Consider the following 15225-nt stretch of genomic DNA (forward strand, 5'->3'; position numbering starts at 1 on the left):
AATTCTACACAAGACAAACCACAAAATTGGGTTTTATTGCATCTATATCGATTTTGATAAATGGTTCGCCGTCTAAGTCATTCAAGATGGAAATAGGTTTGAGACAAGGTGACCCGCTTTCTCCTTTCTTGTTTGTTTTGGTTGTAGACGTGCTACATCGAATGATTGGAGAAGCAGTCAGGAACAGCCGTATATCTCCGTTGTCGATTGGGAGAGATAGTGTAGAGCTATCACATCTTCAATTTGCTGATGATACAGTTCTGTTTTGCCCGCCAGAAGAGGAGACTATCAAGAATTACAAGAGGCTTCTAAGATGCTTTGAGTTGATGTCAGGCCTCAGTATTAATTTTGACAAGTCGAGCTTGATACCAATAAATTGTGACGAGCATTGGGTCCAGCATATGTGTAGCTTATTGGGTTGTAAGGGAGATACACTTCCAGTTAAATACCTTAGAATATCCTTAGGAGCAAATCCGAGGTTGGTGAAGACTTGGAAGCCTATAATAGACAAAGTAGAGGAGAAGCTCAGTCTGTGAAAAGCTAAAATACTAAAGAAAGCTGGAAAGTTGGTGCCGATCAAGTCTGTATTGAATAGTCTGCCAGTATATTATTTGAGCTTGTTTAAGATACCGAAATTTGTTGATGAGAAATTGATCTCACTGTAGAGAAGGTTCCTGTTGAGTAAGGAAGATGGTAGTAATGGGATGGCATTAGTAAGATGGGAAGTAGTGTAGGTACCTAAAAAACTAGGTGGGTTGGAGGTTGGAGATGCTATGGTTTGGAACACAGCACTACTGTTTAAGTGGTGGTGGCGATTTGCAAAGGAAGAATGCCCGTTGTGGAAGAAGGTGGTATGTTCATGTCATAATCTGAATCCTAATGAGCTGTTGTCAACTCAAGTGCTACCTACTAGAGGAGGCCCATGGAAGGATATATGCCAGATACAAATAACGAATCAACATATAAGGGATAAGATGGTTACAGGCTTGTCTATGGAGATTGGTAATGGGTGACGTACTCGATTTTGGGAGGATGTATGATTACTTTGTGGATCTTTGAAGGATTGGTTCCCCAGGCTTTTCTCTGTTTCAAACCAATGTGGATTTGTTATAGGAGATTATGGGTTAGAGTGGATTTGGAACCTCTAATAGAGGCGAGAACTATTTCAATGGGAGTTGGAGCTTCTAAAATATTTACATGAGGAATTGAGACCTGTGAAGTTAGTAAATAACAGAGAGGATAGAGTGGTGTGGAAATATGATAGACAAGGTGTTTTTTCAACTAACTCATTTGTGCAGGTTTTGCAGGAGGTAATACTCCCAGAGGAGGTTACCAGTTACAACTTCATTAAGACTGTTTGGAAAGGTCTAGTTCCACCAAGAGTGGAGCTGTTTTCTTGGTTTGTCTTAATAGGTAGGGTGAATACAAAAGAAGATTTGGGATTATAAACCAGGAAGATAATATATGTGTTTTATGTAATAATGATGTGGAACATGTACATCACTTGTTTTTTGGCTGTGAATTTGCTTGACAGGTGTAGAGTGCGTGGATATCAGTGTTTGGCCGACAATGGTCCTTTTCGGGTTTGATGAAAGAATATTTCCTATGTTGGACAGAGGAACCGAGGAGAAAAGAGGATAGGGAGAAGCGATTGAGATGCTTCTGTGCGTTTATTTGGAACATTTGGATGGAAAGGAATAGAAGAATTTTTCAGCATAAAAGCAAAAGGGTTGAAGAAATTATCAACATGACCGTGATGAGCTCCAATGAGTGGAAATATGTGGATTCCTTTAATTGTTGATGGTTATGCCGAAGATGACATAGGGGGGTTCTTCTTTGTGTTGTGGTCTTATTTTCTATACGTTTGGACTGTAGTATCTGACTTTTTCTATTGCTCTACCTATTGTGTTGAGTCCTGTGTTTTAAAAAAAACTATTTACTAATTATCTTTTAATAGAAAAAGTAAAAGAATGCTCTTGCAAAGTAATTAAAACCAAATAAAAAATTATTTATCAAATTGCCTAGAAAAGAAATTAATAGAGAGCAAGGAAATAGAAAGGAAAGAAAGAAAAGGAAAAAAATTGAGTGAATTGTTATTTTCTTTATATGTGTTTGGATAGAAGGAAAATAAGAAGGAAAAAATGTTATAAAAAGACAATTTTATCCCTATATTATAAAATATATTGAAAAAGTGAAGTGGTAGTATTAAAAGTAGAGAGAGAAACATTAGTTTTCTCTCTATTTTCTTTTCAATGTTAGAGAGAAAAAAAAATTGATGGGCCCTACCAGTTTTTTTCCATCCATTTTTTTCTCTTTAATTTTTCTCCTCAACCAAACAATGAAAAATAATCATTTTCCTTCCCATTTTCTTTGCGACAAATTATTTAAAGAATGGAAGACAAAATGGTGTTATTCTGATATATTGTTTCATGGAGTGTAATCCACAAATGTGGATCTGCAAATCTCAGTAACCTGCAAAATGCAGGTTACGTTTTGGGTACACCTGAGTACACCTGAAAATGGCAGAGCTACTATTGGCTCCAAAACGCAACATGCGTTTGGCAAGGAGGAAGTTCAAGCCTAGAAATGTGTCCGTCCTGCTCCCTGCATGCAGGCAATGCTAAACATGTTGACCACTTGGAACTCCCAAAACGCAAGTTGCGTTTGGCAGTAGTCAGGAGCAAAACGCAAGTTGCGTTTGGCAGGCTCCCATGTTGCATGAACACCACGTGTTTGAAGAGGGTGGTGATGGAGTCTATAAACCAAACTGAAAGCAAAACGCAGAAGGCAAAGGCAAGGGTTGCTGGGGTTCTAATTTACAAGGTTCTGCTGAATTTTTGTGAGGAAGAAGAAGAATAGAAAATTTTGGTTAAATATTATAAAATAAAAAATAGTTCGTGATTTTACTAAACCTGAAGAACACATTATTGAGTACTTGGATCATCCTCCGTGGGTAAGTAATTTTTTTAATGTTTAATGATATATATGTATATATTCGAATATTATTATTATTATTATTATTATTATTATTATTATTATTATTAATAAAAATAATGTTGTTATTGTTATTATTATAACTAGTATTATTAGGATTAGTATCCGTGTTGTTGTTATTATTATTATTATTATTATTATTATTATTATTATTATTATTATTATTATTATTAATATACGTAGTAGGAGATACTATAAATGATTGCTCTGATGTATCGCATAAATTCTTTTTGCACCATGCTAAATCTGGGGGTGGCATAATAGCCGCAGAGTTGCTTATGATTTTTGGTAGCGGTCAGTGGATAGCGAATAGTAGAAAAGCCTGTCTTTGAGCATCGCTGCCAATAAACCTCGTTGAGAGAGCAGCACGAACCTATCCTATAATAATAATAATAATAATAATAATAATAATGTTGTTATTGTTATTATTATAACTAGTATTATTAGGATTAGTAACCGCGTTGTTGTTGTTGTTGTTGTTTATCGTTAATTTTTTTCGCAAGCTATTAGCAATTTGTTGCCCAGAAAATTAGATCCGTCAGAGAACTTTAACGAGGTAGCTGCAGCTTCACTAGCACTGACTGAGTTTCAACACGTTTCATGAGTAGGCGAACTGAGAGGTCATTCTGCACTACTGCGTGCTTTGGTCGAAAGATGGAGGCCGGAGACCCATACATTTCATCTTCCGGTCAGTGAAGTGATAGTGACATTGGAAGATGTTTCATATATTCTTGGCCTCCCGGTTGATAGGGAGCCCGTTAATGGTAGATCAGACAGCAGTCACCAGTTTTTGGTGGAGAACTGCATCACGTGTTTTGGTCGGGAGCCCGGTCCGCAGGATCACGTATTGGGTAAGGTTAGTATACCCTGGGTCCGGCGGTGCAGAGATACCGAGCCGTGTGACACTCAGGAGTCTATTGAGCGTTACGTTCGGGCGCACATTTTCTGCGTGCTCGGAACGGTTGTGTTTCCGGATAAGTCGACCACTTCGTTGAACTCGAAGTTTCTACCGCTACTTCGGGATTTCCACTGGATTTTAGCATACAGTTGGGGGCAGCCAGTCTGGCACATCTATACAGATCGTTGTATCGTGCATCACGATACAACTGCAAAGAGAAGGATGGCCCACTGATACTGCTTTTTGTTTGTGCATGTGAGCGTATGCTGTTCCTGGCACCTATACCCCGCGATCAGCTCGTCTATGTTGGTATTCCACTCGCGCGACGGTATTGCCTTTTATTGTTATTGTTATTGTTATCGTTATTGTTATTGTTATCGTTATTGTGACTGTTATTGTTATCATTTTTGTTAGGTGGAGCCATTGGCGCCGACATACAAGATATACACGGTGGCCTACAGAGCATTTTAGGCGAGCACTCGACAACAGGGGATTTGACGATGTATGTTGTAACTATTAATGTTCAATGTTTTTATTCAGATGAATAATTTTTCTAATCGGCCTCTTGGTAACTAATGTGCAGTTTATATGGCGGACGTATATGGGAGTGGGAGTTCCGGATGTCCTCGCTCCCTACTTGGCTATCTGCTCCACCCATTCGCCGCTAGTGTCATTCGAGTGCATAGAATGGCACCCAACGGAGAGAGTTAGACGACAGTTTGGGATGCAGCAGCTTCCATCAGGCCCGGCATTCGACCTTGGTCGTGATCATTGCAAGCGGTTGACAGGAGCGCAGAACCATGACTGGGGAGAGATTTACAGTGAATGGGTTAATAGGTGGAGATTTGATTGCTATAACACATTGCAGTTAGGCGAGGAGATTATTGACTTCCATCCTCTCCCAGTGTACTACGAGTGGTACACATAGCAGTATGGGATGAACCTGCGACTGTCAGATAGAGTTGCAAGTGAAGAGGTTGGCGCCGATGAACTACAGCAGCAACAGGAAGAACCAGCTAACCCTCAGGAGCAAGTCCCGCCTCATGAGCAGCAGGAACATGTATTATTATTAATTACTAGTATTATGATGATTATTATCAACGTTTATGGTTATAAATTGTTATCAGTAATTACTATTTATTGTATTTAATTAATAATTAGGTGACGGCACATGAGCACCACTATCAGGTCCCGGCATATGAGCACCAGGTTCAGATACCGGCATATGCCCAACAGTTTCAGGATCCAACGTATACCCATCAGTTTCAGCATCCGGCATATGCCCAGCAGTTTCAGGGTCCGGCATATGCCCAACAGTTTCAGGATCCGGCATATGCCCAGCAGTGGCCGGCATATCAGCAGCAGGCAGCATATATACTAGAACCACAGCCGCCTCAGGCACCTGAGCCCTACATACCACAGTTGGTGATTCCAGCCGAGGGTCACTTTAGTCCGTTGGGTGGATCTGACACCATCAGCTTCTCTCAGGTCCTGAGAGATACATATTTTCTATCCCCGCCGCCACCGCAGGAAGGGCCTGCTACATCTCAGCATTCTGGTGGTCGTCGCGCCACTTCAGGTCATGCCAGTGACTTCGACTTTGATGATCCGACCGGTGATGTAGATCCACCCGGTCCTTCCGCACCACCACGCGGCCAGTTGTTTGATTTGAATGAGTACCCGGAGCGGGAAGAGGAAGACTTGGGATACGACTTGCAGCACTGGTATGATCTTGGTGGAGCGAGTGCTCCGGGGATGAGTGGCTCCGGTTTGTATGACACTGGTGGTGCGAGCATGACAGATTTCGGTGGTCCTGACGTTGGCAGTGGGCTTGGCGCTGGTGTGTCTCAGGGTCATCCGTATAACTCACGGACACAGACTGCGCCTCCAAACAAATACACCCCATCCTTGTATGCGAAGAAGGCGCTGAGGAAGTAGTCTGTTCTAGTTGATATTGTATTCAGCGTTGTATTCAGATTTGTATTCAGTGTCGTATCTTATATTTAGATGATTGTGTTCAGTTTTATTATTATGACATATTTAGTTTTATTCCCGTGTAACTCTGTTTGGATCGAAAATGTTTATTCTCTAAAAAATTAAATACCGAGGTTAAAAACTTTATTTAGTATAAATTGTTAACTAGGTTAAAGTAAATGATGAGCTTACAAAAAAAGTAATATATAATTGTGAAGTAGGTCATAATAAAATTACATTGAAAAAATTAACCACTAATGACCTCCAGCGGAGCTTGGACCTGCGCGCTAAGGACATCGGCTGCGGCTATGTCCTTCGCGTCCACATGTAGTGCACCGACGAGGACCACGCATATCACGCGAATCCATCTTATTCACGTAGCGGGTTGACTTCAGTTTTTCTTTCGTCGCGCGCCTCAATGTTCAGTTGGCGATCACCTTCGCTTCTTCGTATCTATCCCACGTGGAGGGGTCACCCATCGGAACGAACTCGCCTCTATACACCTTGCAAATTTCATACATCTTGTACACATCGTGCACGTACACTTGCCAATCAAGACGTTGGTTGGCGCAACATGCAAGCACGTGGCGACATGGAAGTCGCTCGACCTGGAAATGGCCACAGTCGCAGTGTCATTGCGCAAGGTTAACAGTGTAAATGGTACCATCTTGCATTTTGCGAACCTCAAACATCTCGTTGCGCCTATCGAACCGGTTGACCACAATATTTTCTGCATGTCGGAAGCTTTCCTCAACTCTCTTCGTTGAAAATTCTGAATACGTGAATCTGTTGCGGCGACGCTCATGAGCCTCGGTACTCTTCCGAGTGAAAAACTCATTCAGCCGATATAAATTTGACCGAACAAGGGCAGTTACAGGAAGGTTGCGTGCACCCTTTAGGACAGAATTTATGCACTCTACCAAGTTTGTCGTCATATGTCCCCAACGATGACCACCATCGAATGCCAACACCCATCTCTCAACACCGATCTCATCGCACCATTGAGTATATGCCTCATCCCGCTCTTTAAGCCTTTGGTAGTTTTTGTTGTACTCCTGCTCCGTTCTAGAATAGCCTGTTGAACAAACCATTTAATCATAAGCAGATGCCACAAATTTACTATGAATAGAACCATAACAGCAATTTGAAATACCTGTATTCACCACGAGTTTATGCAAATATGGAGTCTTGAATCTTCTTAAGAAGTTGGACCCGATGTGCTTGATGCAATACATGTGCCATGCCCTTGGTGGTGATCATGCACCGTTACTGCGAGCTATTGCAGCGTCGATGGAGGTATGGCGGTCAGAAATAATACCCACACCATCAATGGTAACAACATATCTCCGCAAATTGGTTAGGAAAAACTCCCACGCGTCTGCTGTCTCCCCCTTGACAATCGCAAATGTAATAGGCACAATGTTTTGATTCCCATATTGTGCAACTGCTACCAGAAGTGCTCCTTTATATTTTTCATACAGGTGCGTGCCATCAACCTGCACCAATGGCTTGCAGTGTCTGAATGCTACAATACACGGATAGAAGCTCCAAAAAACGCGGTGCAGAACTCTTACACCTTGAACCTCCTCACTCTCACGGTAAACGGGGAGCGTTTTAATTTGAACACGTGACCTTGGCATCTTCACTGTCATTACTTTCAACCATACTGGCAGAGTCTGGTAAGAAACTTCCCAATCACCGAAAATTTTTGCGACAGCTTTCTGCTTTGCCAACCAAGTCTTGCGGTAACTCACAGTATAGTTGAACCTGCCTTGAACTTCTGCAATAACAGACTTCACATTTATCGAGGGGTCTGCTTCGACCAACGGCCTAATGGCATCTGCAATTGTGTCTGAGTCCAACTTGGCATGATCTTGTGAAATCGTGCCCATGGTGCACGTGTGCTTGCCATTGTATCTCCAGATCTCCCAACAAGCTTTTTTTCGAATCAAACTAGCTCGGATAAGCCAGTCGCACCCTGCATTATACCCCTTGCATTTCGAATAAAATGTCTGCGGCTCAGACTAGAGATGGTGTAGCTTTTGATTGCAGATATCACCGACTCTCTCGAACCAAATTCCATTCCGACACTAAACTCGCCATCTTCCGCCGCAACGTTGCCTTCACCTACGACATGCGCACCGCCATCAGTCAGACAAGGCAAATAAAATAAGCACTATAGAAAACTTTAGTTAATAATTATGACATACTTGTATTCGCATACTCAGGAAATTTCGGAGCATGCATGGCTTCGAGATCTAGAGTCCGCATAAAAGACAGAACACCAAATGGGTGCCGGCTTACAATCGCATTTGCTTCATCTTGCACCGCCGGATTGCCTGCCAAGTCTCCGTCATCGTTTTCGTCATCGAATTCATAGTTAGCTTCGAATTCGTCTTCACTGTCAATATTATCTTCTTCCCAATCTATATCCCCGAACTCATCAACATTGATCTCGTCGCCGACCATACTCATCCCCGACTGCTGTTCAAACTCAACGTATAGCTCTATCATCAGCACTGAGATCGGGTTTGTTGATAAATATACAACATCTGCTGCATGCTGGCATCGTCAGTGATGGACATTATTTGAAACTGTATTAACCCACCAAATACTTGCACAGGACTTCTGTATAAAAGATTGCTCACCCTTTTCAAAATGTGGCTTTGAATGTTATTACAAAGACCATTTTGTAACTCGACAAAACCCATGGTACATGGAATGGCAAATGACAACGGACATTCACAAACAAAAGTCACTCCTTCATGTGTGTTTGTTATAACCTCACCGTTATAATATACTCGCAAGTTTGCAACACCTTCCATAACTTCAGCCTTAACTAACTCTATTTTTTGACACAGTTATCTGCCAAAAAAATACCCCACTAAGAACTTTATGCAAGAAAGAACAAGAGGAGAAGTGAAGATAAAGATGAACATCACCAGACTTCATATTTATAGGCAAATTTGTGGATTTAAATATTATTTTGTGTACAAAATGCAACCTGTGTTTTGGGGCTTCCAAGAAAAAATTTCTGACACTAACAAAACGCAGGTTACGTTTTGTGGGCTTCAAATTTTTTTTCTTTTTCTAACTTAGTAGAACGCAACTTGCATTTAGTATTAAACAAAAAAAAAAGAAAAACCAAAACGTAAGCTACTTGGTGTATTTCAAAATTCAAAAAAATAAACAAATACAAAATGTAATTTACATTTTGTCTCTGACCCGTAGCAGTGCAATATTTTGCCATGCCTCCATTTCATGGTGTTACACCATGAGCTTCTCCATTTACAAAAAAAAACTAGAATGAGGCCCGCGCAATACGCGGATGGTAAATTAATAATAATATATAATAAATATTAAAGTTAAATTTAAAAGGTGTTTTGTTTAAAATAATTTGTAGTACAAAAGAATTGGATGTTGGAGTTGTACAAACTACAAATTGACATTTTTATTTGGTGATTTGATTTTTGGATTTGTTTTAGTTGATGGACTTAGTTTTCTTATATGGTGCTCGTCCTCATTTTTCTTGTAACAAATGTTTAAATTTGTTCATAATATTTCTCTTCACAATTATATAAAGATGTATTTCCTGCAGTGTTAGTAAATCATAGTTAATAATTAGTTAAAAAGGAACAATGAATAGCATATTAAAAGAAGTATAATTTTAACGATATTAAAATACAATTATATATAAAGTATTATAGAATAATATAAAAAGTATAAAAAGCAAAAATAATTTAAATATTATTTTCGTAAATTTAATTTAAAAATATAATAAATATGTTTGTTTTGTACATTTTCATCTAATATAATCATTTCTAAGTAAAGAGACTCTACTTTATTTGTGGGTGTTAATGTTTTCCATAGATGAACCACGTGAACTTTGATAAACCAATTGTCTTTTTATTTGTTGATATTGTCCAAAGAATGATGCTCCATTGAGTAAGTTTAAGATGTTGTGTAGTTTTGAAATTAATTTTTTGTGCTAAATTTGATGTCATTTGAAAGAATAGTGATAAAAAACTTACATAAGTAGTTCAAATAGTATGGAATTTGAATATTTGTAACGTAAAATTTATTATGATTATTAATATTATTATTACATTTGATTATGAATGTTTATTATATTTAATGAGTTATTTATAGAAATTAACAAATTAATTATTGGAGTTATAAATTTATTGTATTGTTTATAACGGTGAGATATATTTAGTGAGATATAATAAATATATGGATATAGATTGAATGTGTTTGTAGGTTATAAATTTGACTACAAATTTTGTATATTTTATTTTTTTTTTGCTGATTTGAAAATAATAGTTGATTTAGCAAAGACTGAGTGGTTGATTCTAATATTTTGCCAAGTAAGTGATGTTGTTGACATGGCATTAATAGAAAGAAAAAGATATTTTAAAAGTAACGTGGATAAACTTATATATCTACTTTTATATATTAAAAATAGATGAACCTTTCTTTACTCTCTTTTCTTTTTTTTTTTATTTTCCTCTCAAACAAACATAGCATAAATGTAAGCTATAGGCTGAACGACAAAATGAGATTCCCATTGAGAAGAAAGCGAAAATCAACTAAAGGAATCAGGAAAATTAAATGGAAAAAAGTTTGAATTGAAGAATGATTAGGTGTCAGTGTAAAGGAATGAATGGTGAAAGAAGGCACTTTCTAAGGGAAGTGGACAAAATTTACCTACATATGATTAGTAATTAGGTTAAATGATTGATTAAGAAATTGGTTCCAGCTATGTCAATAGGCAAGAAATCATTTGAATTGATAAAATGATTAGCTTTAAAATTTGAATTTTGTGTGTACATGCAGCAATTCATTGTGAAAGAAGATTGCATACGCTTCCAAGTGGTGAGGATGCTGGAGAACTCCCCTTTTCTTTGCATAAACAACGGCAGATTGAGCAGATCACGAGGAATGCATTGTAGTGACATTGTACTGTTAACTGCCAAATGCACGGTCTAGCATAAACTCTAGTCTTGACTCTTGACACAGCTGAACAGGCGATTGCCAAATTGACACGCGTTCTGCTGGGTTGAGTCTCTGACAAAGAAGTGGGGCCCACTCTTTCCCGCCGATTCATTCCCTAGCGTTCCAGTTTCCATTTTTCTCCGTAACTGAATTTCGTTAACCCTCCTTCCTGCACAAACCCACCTTCATGCATATATCGAATCAACTAACCGTACGCACTTTATGATATCACTATCACACTCATTATGCCATTGAAAAGCTTCATCCGACGGAAACTACTCTCCCTGCTTCAGCCATGGTTGAGAGAAGAGCCCCAACTCGACATCCAGTTAGGGTTCCGTCACTCCCTTGCCGTCACCGAGAACCTTCGTTTTGACGTCTCTGTTCTCAACCAACTGTTCGACTCCCCTTCTTGCCTCTTTATCAAGGAGCTCACAATCGAACACCTCACTCTCAGATTCTCGCCCTGGCACTCCGCAGCCTTCGACATCGAAGTTCACGGCGTTCGCGTTGTGCTAGCTTTCGAGTGTGTAGCTCCAGTTGAACAGTTTTCTGTTATTTGACGGTTTCAATTTTTTTATCTTGTTTTATTTCTGTTTTTGTGATGCACGTACTTTTGTTAACTGGCGTGACTGTTTGGTTTGTTCTTGAAGTATGCCGGATGAGGAGGTAAGCGCCAGGAGGTTGCATTCGTCGAAATTTGATTATACAGATTATCTTAGAAAGTGCCTTGAGGTTCTTGATCCAGAGGTAATGGATGAATTCCACTGGAAGTTAGAGTTTAGGATACTATTCAATTTGTTTGAATTGGTGAAACTTCTTAGTTTTCAGTCTAATAACGGATTGTCATTAAAAAATTGATATAAATTTTGGCGGTTATGTTACCTGTTATTGTATATAAATATTTATAGGTACATGGAATATGAGTTTAATTTGCATGCTCGTGGCAATACTATTGGAATATATAAAACATAATGAAAAATAGTACTGAAACTACCTAATGGGGAGAACTATATAGTAGTGCGTGTTTCAAGCCATCGTCTTAACCGTTTATAGTTATATGTTGATGCTATAATGGTCATTTAGGTTTGATATATCATTTATGTTCTTTGGATTATGAGGGAGGAAGATGTCTTAGCCGCAAACTTTTGTTATGAGAAATTAATTTGTTAATTATAATGTCATTATTTTTTTGTTTGGATTTAGGGATGTTCTTTGCATCATGTTTTGGAGAGCATAGTTTTTGCTGACCCTGAAAGGAAAGATCTTACATCATCTTTCTTGAATCTTATTATGAAGTCGTCTCACCTAGAGGCACATGACATTAACATGGTATTATAGGTCAATGGAAACATTATGTTGATGCTTATGAGAATCTCTTGCTGCTAGTTGGATATTCTACTGGCCCAATGTGGAAAATGTCCATTTCTAAAATGTTTCAGAGAAAACAGGTTTTCAGTTCTGCTAGAAACAACTGGAAGATTATATCAAACATTGAGAAGAAGGTTAGTCAGATACAACATGTTTGCACGGCGGACAGGAAGGAAGCATCCGATGCTCCAAACTTAGTAGATAAAGCAGAACATGCCTGGGTCGACACATATGAGTATTATGCCAAACAAATGATTATTTACTTGTTTCAAAAACTACCACAGAATCATTTCCATTTTGGAGCATTTGTTGATGGTCCATTTGTAAGATTTTCACTCAAAAGAGAGGCTGGTCTTGATGGCCAAGACATTAATGACATTGCCAGCCATGATAACTTTGACATCAATTTTGATTTTCATGATATTGAAGTGGCTGTTGGTTCACCTTCATTATTAGATATGTCACCATTGACAGATCCGTTTGGGCTTGATGATGCCAAAGCAGAGTATATTACATTGAAACCTTGTGTGGTTGATATTCCAAAACCCGATAATGATAAGTACGTATCTTCAGGAAAGATATCAGTTGGTTCCTATATTCATCAAAATGGCTTAAATGTTTATTTGGAGGAGTTAGAAGACAAACATCAGATTCAACTTTTAGTGGTAAAACCAATCATTGTACAGATATTATCAGTCAGGTAGATGTTTTATTTTGATTATCCATTTTCCTCAATTTATGATGATGTCCCAGCAAGCATTCTTATATCTTGATGAGTTCTTTCTTTCTTTAATATCCCCCCCTCTATTCTCTTGTTTATCTGCTTTCTGCAATATTATTTGTGGACTATTGTTTATTTGGAACTTAAATAATTCTGATGTTGCAATTTTGCATGTGCACATATCTTGACATTGGCATTGGCTGATTCTTGTCTTCATGTATGTTCTTCTTTTAGGCACATCTCTATTTAATTTCTTTTAATGAAAATGGGAATATCTTGAATTTTGAGGTAGCTTGGCATTTTCCATTTCTGGAATAGTTTGTTTGGTCCATTAGACAAGAATTGGATGTGTTATGTATCTTCCATGTCTTATATTCCCCTTTTATTCAAAGAATTTGAGGGTACATGTGGTTTTCTTTTTTCTTTTTAAGATGGGGCAGGAAGTGAGTCAAATTGGCTTGTGAGTTAGTTTGAGCTCAACTTATTGATAGCTTGGTAAGCTGTGCTCATGAGCGTGTGAACTAAACTTGAAAATGGATTCGAGCTAATATATTTAATGAGTCTAGTTTGAGCTTAAATAAGGTCTGGTCGTGTGTGTGTATATATATATATAGGCACCATAGCATGTACGCTGGAGTTTATGATGCCTATGGTTATGATGATTATGGTGGCTATATAAGTTTGGCAACACTTAAAGTCACACTTTTTTAAATATTTTAGTAACACTTCTGAACCCTACTGGCTATGAGTTCACGTGTCGATTAAACTTCTGAACTCGACACATCTGGTAGCTAAACATGAACATTGTCTCTCTGTTGTGCTTCTCCAGGAGAAACATAAAGAAGAGAATCCTCAACCTTCCACCATCTCACTGGAGGCAGTGCTATCTGGGATATAGTGCCCGTCACACTCTTGGGATATAGTACCTGTCATACTACTCCGGGATATAGTGCCTACTACACTTTTGCAATATAGTGCCCATCACACATTTGGAATATAGTGCTCGCCACACTCTTGGGATATAGTGCTCGTCACACTCTTGGGATATAGTGTCCGCCACACTCTTTATATTCATATTTCAATCAAACATAATCACAATCATAACCAAATTCGAATTCAAAATCGTAATTATTTATATTCACATTTATTATAAGGATAATTAACCTCAAGGTGTGAGCGGGATAAAACCACCGTCCTCACCACAGTTGGGAATTGAACTGAAGGAAATCATCAACCTTCTATCCAATTTTTCGATGCGACAAGAGAGGAAATTCTCAACCTAACTTGTCCATCGCAACACAAGAGAGGGGATCTCCAACCTCAACTTGTCTATCCGTGAGTGGGACAAAGCCACCGTTCTCATCGTGGGCGGGATGAACCACCATCCCTACAGCATCAAAATATTTTATTTAAAAAAATTCTTATCGAAAAATTACTCAATTTAATCTGTTGCAGTCACCCCCAATTGTTAATCTAATATACAAAATCTATACAAGCCCTTTTATCAATAGTCACTCCACTATTTCTTTTCTAAAGCATCCTTAATTTCATTAAAATCGTCAGTTACCATCCAAGTTTCATTAATGTTGGCCACTAGTGATAAAAGTCATAAAACTTTTGGCCAGAGTAATCTTCTAGTTTGGGGTTGAAGATTGACATAAATGGCTGTGAAATATTATTCCTCATTACTGTCAATCGTGATTTTCGTGTGTATGAATTAAGGGAGACTGTGATGTCGTTTACTTGCAGAGGCGACTGTGTTCTAAAATCGTGGCAATGTGATTTGGCGATGATAGAATTTCTTTAGCGGTAGTGTGAGGCACGACTGAGAGCTCACAGTGGTATGAGGCATCCACTAAGATGTATTTGCGATAGATACATGAAGATGTTTTGAAAGAGGTGGTTGCAACTGTCCTTTTTATGGGAAGCAACAACTCTGGCTTTGTAGGGTTGTAGAAGGAGTACAATTTTATTTGTTCAAGTTGATTTGATGGCAGTGCTAACTTGAGGATGATGGTGGACTCGTTCATTGGCATGTATTTAAAATTTAAAATTGAACAATTTTTTGTAGTGACTACCATGGGTGGTGTTGACCAAAACAATTTGAGCTTGACTTTTAGTATTTGTATGTTCTCCAAACTTTTTTCTACTTTTATTGGCATTAATGGCAGAATATTAGTAGTTAGTCATAGAAAAAAAAGGATCCTTGAATGGTGATGTTTTTGGTAATCAAATAGGGTACAACTAATAACAGCAATGGAGGCGCATCCGT

General features: G+C 38.4%; 3 protein-coding genes across 6 annotated transcripts; 2 read left to right on the plus strand and 1 right to left on the minus strand.

The window, feature by feature from the left end:
• The first annotated feature begins 2586 nt into the window (after window positions 1-2586).
• On the plus strand, window positions 2587-4820 carry LOC140175053 (serine/threonine-protein phosphatase 7 long form homolog). Its single transcript, XM_072201956.1, has 5 exons — window positions 2587-2839; window positions 3603-3850; window positions 4042-4220; window positions 4307-4394; window positions 4476-4820. Exons 1-5 carry the CDS (start codon window positions 2587-2589, stop codon window positions 4818-4820), a joined length of 1113 nt encoding a protein of 370 aa, XP_072058057.1.
• A 1468-nt stretch (window positions 4821-6288) lies between these two features.
• Window positions 6289-7758, minus strand: LOC112708858 (uncharacterized). The gene is made up of 3 exons (XM_025760787.1): window positions 7131-7758; window positions 6517-6941; window positions 6289-6474 (listed from the first exon to the last, which is right to left on the minus strand). The coding sequence occupies exons 1-3, from the start codon at window positions 7756-7758 to the stop codon at window positions 6289-6291; spliced, it is 1239 nt and encodes a 412-aa protein (XP_025616572.1).
• A 2945-nt stretch (window positions 7759-10703) lies between these two features.
• On the plus strand, window positions 10704-14098 carry LOC112710342 (uncharacterized). Of its 4 annotated transcripts, XM_072202493.1 has the most exons (4): window positions 10892-11387; window positions 11515-11611; window positions 12068-12932; window positions 13783-14098. In XM_072202493.1, exons 3-4 carry the CDS (start codon window positions 12271-12273, stop codon window positions 13874-13876), a joined length of 756 nt encoding a protein of 251 aa, XP_072058594.1. In that variant the 5' UTR covers window positions 10892-11387; window positions 11515-11611; window positions 12068-12270; the 3' UTR covers window positions 13877-14098. The 4 variants fall into 4 exon arrangements, with proteins under 4 accessions (XP_025618301.1, XP_072058595.1, XP_072058594.1 ...); XM_025762516.3 differs by lacking the exon at window positions 13783-14098 and having other exon boundaries at window positions 10704-11387; window positions 12068-13025; XM_072202494.1 differs by having other exon boundaries at window positions 10808-11387; window positions 11515-12932.
• Window positions 14099-15225: the final 1127 nt, after the last annotated feature.

This window comes from Arachis hypogaea, chromosome 9, assembly GCF_003086295.3.
Source record: "Arachis hypogaea cultivar Tifrunner chromosome 9, arahy.Tifrunner.gnm2.J5K5, whole genome shotgun sequence".
Taxonomy (NCBI): domain Eukaryota; kingdom Viridiplantae; phylum Streptophyta; class Magnoliopsida; order Fabales; family Fabaceae; genus Arachis; species Arachis hypogaea.

What these genes read in the sequence shown, in the direction of transcription:
- LOC112708858 (XM_025760787.1), bottom strand. Translation starts at nt 7,758, where the DNA reads ATGGGCACGATTTCACAAGATCATGCCAAGTTGGACTCAGACACAATT. An exon ending in TGCAATAGCTCGCAGTAACG is followed by an intron (nt 6,942 to 7,130) that starts GTGCATGATCAC and finishes TTTGTTCAACAG; the next exon opens with GCTATTCTAGAACGGAGCAG. An exon ending in AAGATGGTACCATTTACACT is followed by an intron (nt 6,475 to 6,516) that starts GTTAACCTTGCG and finishes GGCCATTTCCAG; the next exon opens with GTCGAGCGACTTCCATGTCG.
- LOC112710342 (XM_072202494.1), top strand. Translation starts at nt 12,271, where the DNA reads ATGTGGAAAATGTCCATTTCTAAAATGTTTCAGAGAAAACAGGTTTTC. An exon ending in GTACAGATATTATCAGTCAG is followed by an intron (nt 12,933 to 13,782) that starts GTAGATGTTTTA and finishes GTGCTTCTCCAG; the next exon opens with GAGAAACATAAAGAAGAGAA.
- LOC140175053 (XM_072201956.1), top strand. Translation starts at nt 2,587, where the DNA reads ATGTGTCCGTCCTGCTCCCTGCATGCAGGCAATGCTAAACATGTTGAC. An exon ending in CAAGGTTCTGCTGAATTTTT is followed by an intron (nt 2,840 to 3,602) that starts GTGAGGAAGAAG and finishes TTTCATGAGTAG; the next exon opens with GCGAACTGAGAGGTCATTCT. An exon ending in AGGATCACGTATTGGGTAAG is followed by an intron (nt 3,851 to 4,041) that starts GTTAGTATACCC and finishes TTTAGCATACAG; the next exon opens with TTGGGGGCAGCCAGTCTGGC.